The sequence below is a fragment of the Cariama cristata genome, unplaced genomic scaffold, assembly GCF_000690535.1.
Source record: "Cariama cristata isolate BGI_N322 unplaced genomic scaffold, ASM69053v1 scaffold44789, whole genome shotgun sequence".
Taxonomy (NCBI): Eukaryota; Metazoa; Chordata; class Aves; order Cariamiformes; family Cariamidae; genus Cariama; species Cariama cristata.
In genome coordinates, this window is record NW_009636279.1 from 1 (window position 1) to 17055 (window position 17055).

Consider the following 17055-nt stretch of genomic DNA (forward strand, 5'->3'; position numbering starts at 1 on the left):
AAAGTTGCCTGTCCAAACCCTGAGGTCATTCTCAGCCTCATACCTGCAAAGTAGGTCTTACTTAACTCCACTTCCTAGCAGAAAAAGCAACAGGGTATTAGGAACAAAAAAGGAGTTATACAGTACAGAGCTGGTTCTCAAACATTTGCATATTGCAGGATGTTTTTATAACAGGTTACGGAGAAGATTTACAAGGTTAACTACCTCTTGTTTTTAATTCTGGAAGATATATTAAGTCACTACAAAGAGGAAAGATATTTCTGTGGAGCAGTCATGGCCAACAGGTTACATTCTTTTTAGCTATTTAAATCTCCTCCCTTCAGTTTTTTCTCTAGTTGCACATAGCTCTAACTTGCCTTAACTGAAAGCCATTCTACTCTTTGGGTCTGCCCTTTTGTTGTACTTGCTAGTCCTCAAATCCTGGAACCATAGAAAAGAAATAAGGAAAAAAAAACAAACCACAAAATCAAAAAGCAAACCAGCAGTCTTAAAGAACTCAGTATAGATCCAGTTATTCATAGGACAATAGAGACAGGTGGAAATAACTTCTTGTTTCAGTATTTCCTCCTATAACTTTTGCAATCCCTTCATATTTTTTTTCTTGGTTACCACATGGCTACACAAATTACAATTATAGAAATGCAGCATAAAAGACTTGAACAATTTAGCCAGCAAATAAAAAGAATAAACACAAAGCAGAAGAATAGGTTTTTAAAGAAACATTACAAAAATCTTAAGGCTACTTTGCAAATATCTTGGATTTCAGCAGTTTCTTACTATTAGACTGAGAGGAAAAGCTCCAATCAAGAGATATACAATACAATGCATTAACATAATAAATGCTTCATGAATTCTTTCTCACAGTGGATATTGTATGGCACCCATTAAGTCATCACTTGTTAGAGGATTTATTTATTTTGTTAAAACACAACTAACATTGCTCAGAGCTAGTCAAAATAAGGAAAAATTCTATACTAAACATGTTATTTCTCTAGGTTACGTGCTTTACAGTCTTAAAGTTCTCATCTTACTGTATAAGCCAGATGTAGCATGACCAAACGTGACCTAACACAGATACAGCATGCGCAAAGAGCACACTATGAACCAGAAGCCTGCTACACAAAGACAAGTCATTAGCAGTTTTATGGCCCCTACTGTCGAAACCTCTATTTTCCCATAAGCCAAATACCCAGCCACAAGGTGCTTTTGTCTCATCCATGTTACACCTTTATAAATAGGCAAGCATCAGTGAGAGACCTTGCAAGACATAAGCAAGCAATACAAATCTAAAAGTAAAACACTTCTGGCTTCAGCGCAAAAAACAAGACAAAATCCTTGTTTCTACAAACTTTTCAGTCAGTTCACCAATTTTGTAAGGACAGAACAAAAGAAACTAACCAAAGGTTCTTTTTCAAGCACTAAGAATAGAAGTTTTATTAGGTCCAGCCCTCCATGTATAAAAGACATACCAGAATTTGTTCTGCTTTTTATAGCCCTCTGCTATATTTAACAGCTGATACACTATATACAGAAAATTACTGCTTTCTTTCATGTATGATACTCAGAGCAGGCTGAAAACTATTTTCCTGTGTTGTTGCAGCAGTCTGGTTTTCATTTTTGGAAGGAGCAAGACAGGCATCAGTATTCCACATCAATCTGCCTTCCTTCAGAGAACTGTGAGCTCTGCAGTCACCAGACCTCTGAGGCTCTGAACAGCCCAGTGAGCCACCATTGGTTTTGTTTCTAAACACAAATTAGGGCACAGTTGCAAGAAGTGTAGTAACCCAGTCTTGTACAAGAAGCCATGATAGAGCCAGGATCACAGTTCCCAGTCCCTTTCACTGCATACAGAACTGCCTTTTCTCTATTCATTTCTTTGCTCACAATAACTCAAGCAGCAAAACTGCAATACAAAATAGATGTGCCTGTAAACATAGTAACTAATGTATGAGTAAGCAAACTTTTTTTCTGGCACCATCACCTGACCTACCACACTCTATTTGTTCTCATCTTTCAGCTGTTCAAACCACTTCTCCTTGCAGGAACTGAAGTTTATGTGCAAAAATGCAAAACAAAAACAAGAGCAATATGTAGAAGCACATTTTATTGGATGTTTTTCCTACAACTTTTTACAAAATGCATTTGCAGATATTTTTCCAGTCCTTTACAGTCCCTCATGTGAGGGCAGACAACATAATGGTCAACTTACCCTGCTCTGCACTCCTGTAACTATATTCAGCACAGTGTCTCTCTAGGAAAGTTTTATATCAGAAAGCTGTGCTATGAGAGGAAGAACTGCAGAACAAAGTAGTATACAGGACCCTGGAGGGAAAATTTATGATGGTTACAGGGAAACCATATGCACATTTTAAAAAAAGAGTAATTTTTCTGCATTATAGTCAGACTGTAGAAATTCCTCTTTGGTTTAGACTGCTTTTTAAATATCAGGGCAGGTGGGAGAACGAAACACTTTGGACCTCAAGTAACTCTTCAGGACCATCAAAAGGAGAGACTCAGAACTTTAACCACGCTTACAAGCAGGTGCAACACAGCAACAAAGCAGTGAACACTTCCCTGTGACAGTAAACTCCTGAAACCCAGTTGATTTCAAGGATACACAAAAGGTCTGTTGTTACTGTGTGCAGATGCTATTCTAAGGAGAACGAAGACCTCTTGTTGTACACCTGCAAGGAGTGCTGGAAAACTGTACCATCTGTTCAAGTTAGTTTGTTTTGTTGGGGTTCTTTTTGTTGGTTTTGTTGGTTTTTGGGGGTGGATTTTGTTTTGTTTTTAACTAATATGCATCAAGTCAAACAATTTTTAGCTGTCTTCAAGTATCAGACAGTATAAAAGGAAAAAAACATGTTAGCAACTTCCTGCTGCTTTGAAGTGTATGGAAACACAGAGGTCAAAGACTTGGGTCATGTTTGTTTCTTTTTATGGGTGAGTAAATATTTCCACCTCAGCAAGGAAAACATGAAACAGGTCAGTCCCCTAGAAGTGTGCTAAGGGCAGCCATAACATATATGCAGCAAGGCTGAAGCCTAATGGATCAACATTGGTATGAAGATCTCTTTTCAACGAAGCTCCAGCTCACAAAAGATTTCACCCAGTTTGAATTTTCAAACTGTTATCGAATGCTGGCAAGTGCAGGAATGGCCAAACTTAGATGCAATTTTGAGTTCATCTCTTGGACTTTCAGTCAGAAATACGAAAGTTTTTCTGTAAGAAACTGTTAGGAACATCACATCTTGCAAGTTTTTAATTATCAATTATAATGGCCTCATTTACTGTATCACTCTGGCTTTTATATGCCTTCTGGGCATTGCTCCAGTTTTTATTTCTTACAATAGCTCACGCTCTAGCTCTTTCTTCCATGCCCCTCCCATTGTCTCTCCTTCACTTTCATTAAGATGTACTTTGCTTTTTTTACATTTTGATTGTCTTCACCTCAACCCCCAATCCTGCCTCCTTTCGAGCTCAGAAAAGGTACTCCCCCCAGCTTGTTCCACACCCTGAGGCTGGGAAATTCACATTCAAACAAGACAAAGTCTAATGCAAATAAAGGGTAAGCCCAACATTCACTGATGCAGAATAGAATATACTCTGCATCACCCTTGGGGAAAAAAAATAAAAAGCACTAATCTGGGATCGTCTGCAGAGGATTTGCCCTCTTGCCCAGCTGGCTGTAAGGATCTGTTCCCCCTCTTGACAGCAAAGAGATGCACACTGCTTCTCCCCATTCCCTCTGAAGAGTATCCCAGCTTCCTACAGTGATGGTAGCAGTTACTTCACCTGTTCTCTGGATGCCACTTTCATCTCCAGCCCAGTCTACACACTACAGGCCAGCACCCAGAGCCTGAGCAGCAGCATCCAGCCTCCTCAAGCAAGTGAGGTGCAACAAGATTTTTGAGTGTCTTGCACTAACCTAGAGTTACACAGCTCACTCATCCTACACCACCAGACAGTGAGTTTATTTAAGACAAATACAGTCTACAAGTCATCCACAAGCATTCAGTTTATATCACAAAGTCAAGCCTTAGAATCAGGTAATAACTGGAACAAGGAAATCACTCTCCAACAGCCAAGCTTACTCTTAAAGCATTTTTCTTACAGGTTAGGGGGAAGGTCAAGGCCTAAGTTTAAGTCTGTCTTGGTTAACAGATTTCCTTCCTCCCCTGTCCCAAATGTTCTTTATTATGTGATTGGTTTTTGGCCCAGGCCCTGCTTCCACTGAAGCCAGCAGTAAAATTTCTATCAAGACTAGCCAGGTTCTGTAGGTGTCTGTTCAGGAAAGGAATACAGAGACCCCACCTTTGAGCCACTGCAATCGACATGAATTGTGCAATAGAGCAGGTTTAGACAAAAGTCTGAATAGCCCTTTATTCCCTCAACCCCCATGTATCCTTTACATTGAGGTGTTTTAGAAAACTGAGCGACAGCCTAAGAATTTATTCCTCATTACATTAACAGCATACTGTCGTGCAAGTAATGTGCGTATGCAATCATGGAGGAGTCACAGAGTATAAAGAGATTTATATTACAGGTACACAAGCAAGTAAGCCTACGTTCTCCTTACTTTTACAGAAGTGATGTCACTTAGGCATTTACAGAACATGCAAGGTGACATTACAGAGTTGTGGAAAGGAGGGAGGATTATCAGAATTAGGAGACAGATTCATCCACGCCTTAACACCACTGTTACCTGAAAATAGTCAGCCAGTCATAAAGACCAGTCATTCAGAAAGGGCAGGGGGGATGGGAAACAAACAAAAAACAGAAACAAGAAAAAATCCTAAACTGGAAAGAGTTCTTTTAGTGAATTACTTACTGATGCTCTTCAATGAACATTAAGTATAACCACATGGTTGGCAAAATTATTTCTGTGGTCCAGTTTAATGACTAGAGTCAGTTTTTCTACTTTTAGGGGAAGCATTCAGGTCTTAAGAATGAATCAATTTGCCAGGCTACTGATCATTATTGCTGGCAGTCACCAAGCAGTCCATGGAGACTTCTTGAGGTCTCCTCCCATCCATCACTGTGGATCACGAGAGGGAGGTCAGATAGTTAAACCTACCTAGCTTTGTAGATTTACTTGCCTTTCTATGGCACAGAAAACAGGCTTAAGGCAAGTGGAAGACACCTCCTAATTTTATTTTATTTTTTAATATGCAAAAGCAATAGAAATGCCTAGATCAAATCTGTTCAACTCATTTAGGGATTCAGAATTAGACACTGAACAGGGAAGTAATAACAGGGTGTTTGCTTGTCTATTTTAAGGAGAAAAAGCTGCTGTAATCTTAGGAGGATTCCTTCTTTGGGATTTGAATGCTGTTTTGCAGTATATTGGATCTTTTGTCTTAAATCTATGCAATCCTGAAACTCTCACAAGCATTTAGAAATACCATGAAAGGCTAGTGACTTAAAAGCATGTACATGGGGAAATAAAGGGCCAGAACAAAAGCACACTACCTATATCAGTTTCATGAGTTTCCTACCATTTAGCCAGATTTTTTTTTATGAAATTAACAACATTCACAAACATACTTTAGTTTTTCCACACTGCTTCTAAGTAATAGAAACAGTACCATTTAAAGCTTCCTCCATATAAGGATTATACAATATTGAATACTGGAACAGCAGAATATTATACTTGGCACATGTTCTCCACTTCTACAGGTGCACTAGAGAGATCAAATATTTGAAACAGACATTACAATGCTTTGAGAGCGCAATCCTGAAGCTGTTGTCCAACATCAATTTACAATTAGCAGAACATACTGAGATATAGCCAGCTGCTGTTACAATGGTTAGTGAAGTGTGACAATTTAAGTGCTAGTACCCACAACACTCAGCCCTTTGAGAGATATTAAACAAGCAAACCTTTATGTAATGGATAGTATTTTGCTTCTGTAATACCTATGGATATTACAGTTTGAGCCAAGAAATACACGATTTAAAAGAAGGTATGGAATTGGATAGCTGTAAAAAAAAGGTGTCCAAAGCACGCACTCAGGTGTGAGTACACTTCACCGATTGCTCTATGCTGTAACACATCCCAGCCAGACTTTATAGTGTTTTCCTTAAACTATGTACAAGGGTGCAGCACACAGAATGTTAACTAACACTGCAGACATGTGGGATTTCATGCCTATGTCCACCAGTAATTTGCTATGTGACCTCGTATTTTTGTACAATAGCTAGTAAAACAGCTCCAACTCCAACTACGGCTTCCAGTGCTACAATGACTATATTGCAGCTGAGATGCGAGACTGGTCCCTCACTGTAAATTGCATATTTACACAAGATAAGGCCAAAGTTGTGGAAAGAAATGCCTAGCTGTGATAGCCACCAGGTAACTTCTAGTCCATTTCTACAGCTGTGGAAGCAAGGGACATGAATTTCCTTATTAACTAAGTAACTCTAGTGGCTACTACATGATGCAGGAGAGATGAATTTGGAAAGACTAACCATTCCAAAGGGATAGTAAGCCTCTTCAGAAAGTCTCAAAATGACCTTCCATTGTCACTAGAGACGTGCAAGAATCCTCCAAAACCTGAACTGGGGCCACACTGACTAGCACTAGAACTCACCTTAGACTGTGGTGCCCAACATCCCTTACACAATGTCAGACAAACGAAAACGGTTCCTTTTGAGGACTCAATCATCAGTAGACTCTAACATGTAAAGAACTTGCAAGGATGAGAAATCTGCCACTAGTAGTGGACTACTACAGCAGTTCAGAAATTTGACAGTCCTTCATTAAACTACCTGCTTTCATGTCCAACATTTACTGAAAATTATTGCACAACACTGTAACAGCTGGAATTCGTGTTGATCTCTTATAGCGCTTTCCTTCCCCCTGAGGATCTTGGTCATCTCATAGGTATTGATATAGCGGTCAATGATGTCATGAGTATGACATCATACTCATAGGGGTATTGACAAAAAAACCCCAAGCTCTTGTGGTGCAGGAATGGATGCTTGGAGTTAAAAAAATGAAGCACACAAAGTCAAGGACTGCAGTCAACAGCAGTTAGTAAATGAGTATGATAGCTCTCTAGACTGAAGCAGAGACAGAAAAGCAACTGGTATAACCTGTCAGCCCCAGCAGCCATCCCTCACCCTCAAGATCAGGTCAAAAGCTAGGGACAGAAGTGCCAGATCTGCCTGCCAAGTAAATAATTCATATTAATCTTAGTGAGCCTCCTCTGATACAGGCAGACTAGTCATTCTTTTACAGGAAAAAAGAAAAAAAAAAAGGAGACATACCCCAGTAGAGACTCAGACACAACAGGCAACTGCCTACTGAATGACTATTTGTCTCTAATGAAGTTTGTACAACAGCTCTCTACGCCTCTGTTGCCACAATCAAATTTTTCAGTGCACTCTTTCTGGAGTCAAGACTATTGCTGAAGTTTATACAAACAACAGCATCCCAATACTCCAGATTTATGTCAGCTTCTAGATCTCCCTACAGAAGTTTTTAAATTCTAGGGGATCTGGTACCTAGTAATCTCATGAACTGTCTTTCTTCACATGATGTACTCCCAGAATTGAAATAAAAGCTATCTGCTTTTGTCACACTTCCATACACTGTTTCTCCCCCTGCTCCATGCCTGGTCTTCCAGAATCTTGACTTAAGCCTGCTTGAAGACTAACACAAGACAAAGGGAACCTGAGTCCAGTTGCCAGTCTGTATGGTTTCATTTCTGTTTTTCCAGTAGATATCCAGTTTACAAGATGAGTACCTGTAGTCTCAGACTTCTAGGTTGTCATAACACAACCTCAGCTGATCATGAGGCATCTGATCATCACGGCTGTACTCTAAAAAAACATTTACTGAAGACATCGTGCACACTAATACTTCAGTAGAATACCCAGCAAGTAGAATACCCTCTCACCCCCTCCATGTTCTCATCAATTCCACCAATTAACAAATGTGAATTGATTCTGTTAGTCTTAACCGGCTAGGATGAACCAAAAAAAAAAAAAGTTATTTTCTCCATAAGCTTTAATAGAAGGACTCCCATGATGTCTTCCCACAGTACTTCCCACTGACCCCATATGAACTGTTCACGTACCGTTCTAAAGTCCTCTTCAAACTTGTAAGCTCCACCTCCTGTGGCACAGAGCGTAGTGTGTAAACTCGAGAAGTTCTTTTCACTACCCATTTGTATGAACCTGTGCATGGCACAGCTGGGAAAGCGGATGAAGTGCAGGTTTCCTTTGCGTCCACACATAGTCAAATTTTTCAGTTCAAGATGGACATCACGGATGCCAGTTTTACCATAGGCTGTATTGGAGGTCAAGTATTTCCTAATGCTTTTCAGGTTTTCCACCTCCTCCTGTTCCTCTTCTGCAGTAATGTCCTTAGGTTCAAAGTAGACCAGTTTAACCAATGTTCCACCAATATCCATTCCAAACCATGGAAATGCTAAGGACAAGGGAGTTGGGGAGGAAGAAAGAGAAAGCCACTATAAATATACAGGTTAGTCATATCACTTAAAACATTTGCTGAACAACAATTCAGTGCAGCCCAAGTCACAGTAGCAGCATGTACTCCTGAAAGCTGGCGGTCACTTACATGTCCAGTTCACATGTATTAAACATCTAAGTTAAGACTTCATAAAGCCTCAGTTAAGAAAAAGAATAAAGAAAAATCTCAAAATACTCTTCTCTGGAGAAGCAGGTTTTAATAAAATGAAAATATTTTTTCCTAGGAAATCATTCTACTCTTTAGGTCAGCATCTCTTGACAGACATTTCACCCAGGCTGACTCCTGTCACCAATTCTTAAAATAGGTTAAGGAGCGGAAGAAGAAACAACCAAACAGAACAAGATTTCTCAAGTCACATTCCTACTGCGTAACATCCACCACTGCCTTTCCAAGCCCAGTTGGAATTTCCACAGTCACAAGGCTCTGAAGAGCAGCAACACAACACTTTTCCATTATGCTAGGAATCTCTAGACTTCAACCCACCCGAACTAGTAGTTCTGTTGGAACTATACCACCTGCATATATTAGCAGAAAGAGAATGAACTGTTTTAAGTTCAGTATTTACCACTGATAGTCCTTTCTTTGAGCACAGACTCCCTTTGCTGGTATATGTGTTAGCCTATCACACAACTATACAAGAAACGCCACTATTTGCTTCTCAGCATATATGTATTTGCCACAGCCTACCTATGTCTACCAAAGCCTTTGTTCTGTTAATAGCAAGAGAAAATCACTATGGAGAACATGCAGAGAGAAGACACTAACTGAACCAGGCCAGTCTGGATGCTCTGCTTATATATACATATGTACAATTTAAATAGTAAGCCAGGTAACTTTATGAAGCATATAAGAAGTGAGAATACAAAAACCAATATGCAGGTACTGCAGAAGGAGGCAGCTAGTAATATTTCTTAGAGAAATTGAAAGTACTGAATATGTGGCTAACATCTAAGATCCATTTCTAAAATAGCAGTCAGACAGTCACCTCCTTGCTTTTAGGAAGAATCAGTCAGACTTGCTAGAAATGTGATTTGACCAACTATGGCATCCCAACTTAGTGCTGACATGGACATGACCATGGACATCATATGCATTATTGATTTCTCTGCCAGTGAACCTAAATGTAAACAACTTGGGGTAAAGATTTTAATAAGCATAGGAGGTTCTGATCACACTGCTCTTCAAGTAATCACAGATCAGTGTTAAGTTACTCAACTTCAGGCTGAAAGGAGCAGAAGAGCCTTTTACTTCCTACCACAAGGGTCTCGGCATCACTCTTGTCTGGCTGAATAATTCAAAAGTCTAAATTTCACAATTGTTAATACACCCTCCTCCTCCAACCAATCCTTAAATGTCAGTTGTTTAAAACAGTTACTTTGCTCCATTGCTGTATGCCAAATAATTGAATCATCAATTTCCCCCCCCCTTTCCCTAAGGACAAGGAAGGCATAATGCATAAACTCCCATGAAGTAGCTTGCTTACAGTTCAGTTTTTCCAAGAGCACTTACTGCTACCTGTTGTAAAGTCTAATTTCTTTTTCCATACCCTACAAGCTGCAAGACACAAAGACACTGAAATGAAGTCTAATTTGAGGTTTGGGAAGATATATCCTATGCAGATGCATGAAAGCTCCCTGAAATGGGAAGAATTTGAAACAAGTGTTTCTAAAATACGCTTCATTTTAAAGAAGAAATATATGTTACCATACACTAACCTGTATCTCAAACACTTCTGGAAGTACAAGGTAAATATTGAAGCAAAAGTGGTCTGGCCCACGCTGTGCAACACTACAATGAAGTGGAGCTCAGGCCACCAAACCCATTAGCGATTTACACAAATCTTTATTTAAGCTACTGAGAATTTTAATTACCTGTTCCACTTGAACAGTAAGTTTCCTCCTTGGATATATCTTAACTACACAAGCAGGAAGTTTAATTTTAAAAGCAGCATGGTTGTGCCATGTCATATGGAACCAGCCTGTAGCTAAGTTTAAGTCAACTTCCAACATTCTACATTAAGGGCATAAAATCTGCTACAATCTACCTGCACCAAGAGTTGCCTTAAAGCTGTAGTGTAGATTTAATCTTTAAGAGAGGGAAGAAGCATTCCATCCTCCTATCAAAACACAGGCCCAGTAATAAAAGGGTTAAGCACTAACAGCTGAGAGTTATTCATAAATGACTGCCAAGACATTTACTTTTGTATCTTAATATTTTGAGGAGTCATAGCTAAATCATTAACAAAGAATAAGTACTGTATAAAACAACTATGAAGTTATTTCAAGTCTGTATAGTTCTTGGAATAGGTACACATAATGCTCACATTTAAAAAGCAAGCAGGAACACCAAGACACTTCTTTTTTTTTTAATTCCCTCTGTGAATCTAAGCTCCTTTCATTTTGTTGTGACCCAAATGGAGAGCTGCAGAAAGAAAAGAACTTTGCTCCTAGAACAGCAGCAGTTTTCTTCAGCATAAATAAAGAGCACAAGAGCAGTCCACAACAACTGATATTTCAGTTAGCAGGACAGCAGTTTTCTTCACAGCTGCTAACACTAGCTATCCGTTGGAATCACTTGCAATATATATGACAACTATTTTGACTGGTTCACCAATTAGGACAAAAAAAAAAAAGTCTCAAAGTTCCTGACAAGTCCTGATTCTGTACAGCTGGAGTGACAGCAGAAACACTTCTGTAATTTATTCGTCGTATCTTTTGTTACTATCAATATGTTACAAAACAAAATGCACCACCAAAGCACCATCAGTTCTTTTCAGCATCTTTAGAGCAGCCACCTTAGCTGGCACCTAAACACTTCAACTTTCCTGACAGCATTGAATGGGGTGCTAATGGGAGCATGTATGCAGACTACAAGGTGTTCTCGGGCTCTCCTGCCTCCCTGAATACAGAGAGCAAGACCACTCAGATGCCACCAAAATTATTAGGGCCCTCACTGCTACAACCAGGCGGTAAGAAGAAAGGAAAGTATTTGTGTAGATACAGTCTCCACAGATCTGAGAGAAAATGGGGGGAAAATTGTGGAGTTTTGTTGTTGTTGTTGTTGTTTGGGTTGCTTGGGTTTTTTGTTTGTTTTAAAGTGGAAGTCTAGCATTTCATTGATAACTTGAATAAACGTCCAGTTTCTTGAGTTATTACATGCCAGGAAAGCAAGGTGGGGAAAGTAAAATCCATCACATCCACATCTTAGGCTGACAACAGTTATTCAAACTTGTGTGATTTAGTACGAAAAATGAAGATACTGGATAAGTTGCAGAAATGCCTTCACAGTGTAAAAAATGCACTTAACTAAAATTGTCTGATAAGACTGTTATGAGCCAATTTTTCTCTTCTCAGCAAAGTCAGAATGCAATATACCTATTGGATCAATGCAATTTATTCTTGTGGAGAAAACAGAACTATTCTGCTGTATTGCTACACTGCAGTAAGTCACAAAAAATAACAACACTAAAAAATTTAGTTCTAGGTCCCATAGAACTGATGCAGAAAGTGTCAAGATGAATTGTGCATTCTTAAAGCCTAGCATAAACCAAAGACTCCACTTATCTTCTTAAGAAAATTAATTCTCCTTATGTTAATAAACTGCACCAACTACTTACTGGTTTGTTATTTTGAGATAAAAGTCTCCATTACTCCAAAATTTAGCTGCAGAAACATGTGACAATGCAAACAGAAGGTATCTACAGCATTGCATAATTAGGTAATCTGATGCACTCCAACAGCTGTGCTATCTGGGGGAAAGGTTTACTCATGAGAAATTCCATGACACATTTTACCTAGTTTCTGCACACGCTTTGGAGAGCATGAACCTATAAGGCTAGTCCTATAAGGCATATTACAATCAGAATTGAACACATGATTTTTAAAAACCTTATGCTTAACATACAATATAAGGAGAGGGTGTGGAGGGTAAATACCAAATCACACATGGACAAGAGCTCAGGGGAAGCAAGAATGAAAGAGAACTCTTGGGTCACTAAGTAACATTTCCCACCATTAAAGAGGATAACCAAGGGTAATCCTTTTCATATGTTTAAACAGCCACAACATAAAGAAAGGGTTAAAGAGATTCAGCTAAACCCTTAGAAAGAGACTGTGCCTGAATCCTGCTGGTTAGAACTTCCTTCTCTCTACCTGGCCCCTAGATTTATCCATGACCAATATGCAGCAGTTTCTTCTTTTGTCAAAACTGTTTCAGCTTATACATCTCCCTTACAAGACCTGTATTTCCTTGAACACAGATACAGTATCTCCATCATTCATTATCAATAATTTGAATGGTGGTATCTTAGCCACAAATATCTCAGATTAAACATCTTAGGCTGAGTTGCATTTCTTCCTGGACATACATATTACAAAGTCCTATTACTTCATTTACATCTTTTGTTTACATTTAATTTGCATTGCGATGTTTTGATGATTAAGAACTTCCTGTTTTAATTGGGACTGGAAGAGGGGACAAAAACAAGAACAGGGAAAAAAAAACACAAACATAAGAGTCACACATAACATGAGAGAGTATTGTGACAGCCAAATATTAGCCAATACTTCAGATTTCCAAATTAAATCATTCCTGTAATCCTATCTTTACTTGACTGCTGGCTAGTAGCATTAATCTGCATGCAAAGGAGAGGGGAGTTTACTTGTCCCTAGAGCATCAAGCATTGGCTATTAATGGTGGCAAAATACTAAGCAATTTCTAGCAGTCTTCTAACCCAGAAAGTTAATTCCCCGATTTTCTTTTGGCAGTTACAGCCAAGTGCTCTGTAGTCAAATAGACCTAAAACCCCCAAAGATCTCAAGAATTTAATATAGTTCTGTAGAAATTATTCTAATGGAGAATGACATCCTTCTACCTAAATCCACATTTTCAGCCAGTTTAAACTTGCACCTGTTTCAACTCATTATCAACTCTGCTTAACATAATAGCTTATACATATTTTCAATTACTTCTTCCTACTTTACAGCTATTTTGAGTAATCTAAACATGTTGTAAAATGAAAGCATTTGTTTTCCTTTCAACAGAAACAGAATAGATAGCTTAAAAAATTAATTATACCTGCTTAGTAATGGAAGTTTTTTCAAACCTTACAAAGCTAGAGCTAAATAAATCATGCACATATATCAGGCAAAGCCTTCCAGTTAATTTTCAGCAGCAAGACCTTGTTGAATGTCTACCTCCTCACCAGAAAATTTGTGACCATCCACACATACGTAGTCATATTACCACAAACTGATTTCTGAAGATAGCACTGGGAGACTGGGTCATTACCTAGCCTGTATAGTTTCATTAAAAACCAACCAAACTGGCTGACAAATAAAAGTCAAACTTACAAAGCACCTAGCCTGATGGAAGTGATTTGCATAGGTTTCCCATCCCTGTTGGAAAGGCATTATCTTCCTGGCAAGGCTGATACGCAGTTTTAACTCACAGGATGCTGGACGACAACACACCAAATAGTTCAGTTGGTTGCCTAAGGAGTAGGACTGGGCATAACACTTACTGCTACCTCCATTAAAATCAACTGGAGACTAACTTTAAGCAGCATGTCACCTGAAGCAATTCTTAAGATTAAAAGATTGTGGGATATTCCAATACCTTGGACAAAATTTCGGTAACCAGTAATGTTGTACTTATTCACAGTGTCAAACAATAGCAAGACCAAAACCATTTTCACTCCTGTATTCTTCACCAAAATACACTATATCATCATAGCATTCCATATGTAACATTACCACAGGTGAAAAAGCCTAGGTTTACCACAGTTTCCACCTGGCTTCAAGTAGTACTACATAATCATGCTGCAGCCAAACATCACAGGTGTAACAACCTAAATATTGGCCAAAAGCATTCTTTACTGTGAAGCTACAACTCAAAGTCTTTAGAAATGACAACTAATATGCATTATAACTGCCATGGCTAAACAGTCACAATGCCTCAAAATACATATTCTTTGACCCTTAACCATTACCAGGTGACTTGGAGTGAGACGTAAGATGCTGATTTGAATAGCGACCCCAAAGCTTTATCTTAATTTAAGAAGAGCAATAGAATTAAGATGTCCAGCTGGCTTCTTCCATATGTATGATGTAGAATAACGCTGCGAAGCACCAGTCTAGTTAACTGCCATGCTGAAATCTTTGTCCTTACTTGGCTACAATACTGTTTCACAGGGATCGACAAAGGCACTGAACTGTTCTTTTTCTTCTGTTCAAAGATCACATCTAAACTGAACAACATGATACTTGAGCCTACTTTCGAAATTTGCAGAATTCACACTGTTTCGCTATTTTATTCTCTTCTGGAGTGCTACACAGTGCAAGGCATCATAACAGATACTTATCTGTACTCATCACGCTGTGCTGTGATACAGACAGGTAACATAAACCATAGTCTCACAAAGGGTCTGCACTAATGATTTGAACCAGAAAACTGGCGTAACTCTAACATACCTGACAACTCATCTAGTTCAACTAAGGAAAAAACCAAAACAAAGACAAGCTTCTCAGCAGAAGCAGCAGAAAGCAAGTCAAAGGAAGATATTTTAGGTCCCAGATCCTCTCTCACCACAGGCTAATCAGCAAAGCACATGGATTTCACAGGGAATCTTCCCTTCTCAGAGGGAAAAAGACTTGGGAACATAGAACTCTACCTCACTTTGGCAGAAAGCAAAAAAAAAAAAAAAAAAAAAATAGCTAAAGGAAATATTTTGGACAGGTGAACGTATAATTTATAAGGATTTAAAGGAATAATTGCTGCAGAAAGATAGGTTTCATTTGTTCAAATACTGGGAAATGCCAATTATCTCATTATCTTTTCCACCACACAAAGCAAACCCAACAATCAATACTGAAGTCTTACATGCCATGTGGTAACTGCACTTCATTTTGCAATATGTCCTTAAGCACAGAGCAAACATCTGCAAAGGCCAGGATTAAATACAAAAACCAGTAAAACAGGACTGTGTAGTATTCACTAGTGATGGATGCAGTGGAAAGCTATGTACTACCAGGAGAATATGAATATAATTTAATAAAATTTTTATGCTGGTGACAACATGCTCTCATACTTTCCTGCAAGACTAATATTAAATTGCAAATTTATTCTTATCCAAAATAAGCCATACAAATTAAAAAGGATAAGATCAGCAAGGATTCATGCATTTTATTCAGCAAAGAAAGTACCCACAAAATAGTTCTACAAAGCACTACCCTCACCTGCGGTTTTCATTAAAGCCTCATTTCTTTAACCCCCCCCCCCCAACTGAAGACTCAGTTGTCATACATCTTGGGCAATACAGCCAGTCACCTATGCTTTCTATTCTGCTGAGCTCTTTTTCCCCTCAAGGTGGGAAGGAAATTCCAAATTCCTCATTCTTTCTTATGCAAGTGATTGCACAAATCCCTAAAAGCCTTATTCTTTGCTTCAAAACAGTTTTTAATATTATGAAGAGTATGATATGCAAGTGCTGACTCTTCTTAGTCACACCAAATCAAAATGTTAGTCCAAGTTCTGTTTTTGTTCCTGAATGAAAATGTGAAGCTGGACAAAGCCTACAAAACCAGTTTGTGTCAGAGAATGATTTGCTCACCAATATGTTAAATTTGTAGAAGACTAAATTAACTATCAACAGGTGCTGTAAGTGCTACATGATTATTCAATACCACTTTCCCCTAGAATGTTCTCTGTATGTGTGGCTTAGCAAAAAGATTTAAAAAGCTGGAGAAGGCAGTGGCTAATAAGTAGCCTCATGAAAGCTGCAGCTCTTCAAGGCTGTTTCCGACTATTTCGTTCTACTTATACAGAAAAGTTTTTTAAGTTTTAAGTATTCATTTCACAAGAATGAAAAAAAAAAAACTAACAGAGTAGCTGAATGCATGCTACTTTCTACTGAGTAGAAACATCTTTCAGTTTTGGCAGCTGGTATCCGTGGTCCTGACTATCCCTGATTAGCCTTTCGGAACATGCTGAACATTCAACAAAGAAGCAAACATTTGTTGGCGTTATTTGAAAGGCTAGTGAAGTGAGAGTGCAAAGAAACAGTACTTTTTCATTTGGATTGTTTCACTTGTACAGTTCACACTGGAATTATTCAACAGCTCCATACCTATATATAAAGAAGTTAGCTGTGATCAAATAAATAAAACATACTATTAATCAACAAACTTTACATATTTAAGTATGTTACAAATACAGATGTCTGAGACTCATCACCTTAAAACAAAACATGTAGACAGTTCACTAACACCTCCCAAATCAACCAACCAAAAATTGCAGGCGATGCTTATAAGGAGCTTATTGCAAGTTCATCGTGTTCCTAATATACTTTTTTTTGGTTTTCAGACAGAATAATTTGCACTCAGCTCCCAGGTCTACTTTTTTCTTAATTCTAACAATGTTTGGGGATGAGGATGGAAAAGGAGCATGTACTAAGACCGCAGAGCCCTCCCAAAGCACAACCGCACCCAGGCCAATCCCTGCCCGGACGCCGGTTCGGGCGTTACTTACAGCGCTGTTTGGGCACTATGAGCTTCATG

At 38.7% G+C, this 17055-nt stretch overlaps 1 protein-coding gene across 1 annotated transcript; it reads right to left on the minus strand.

The window, feature by feature from the left end:
• Nucleotides 1-43: 43 nt before the first annotated feature.
• Nucleotides 44-17054, minus strand: LOC104167566 (pantothenate kinase 1-like; the record flags this gene model as incomplete). The annotated part of the gene is made up of 4 exons (XM_009707865.1): nucleotides 17027-17054; nucleotides 8085-8437; nucleotides 7905-7970; nucleotides 44-74 (listed from the first exon to the last, which is right to left on the minus strand). Coding segments are annotated over exons 1-4 (478 nt in total), but the record flags the coding sequence as incomplete, so codon positions are not given.
• Nucleotide 17055: the final 1 nt, after the last annotated feature.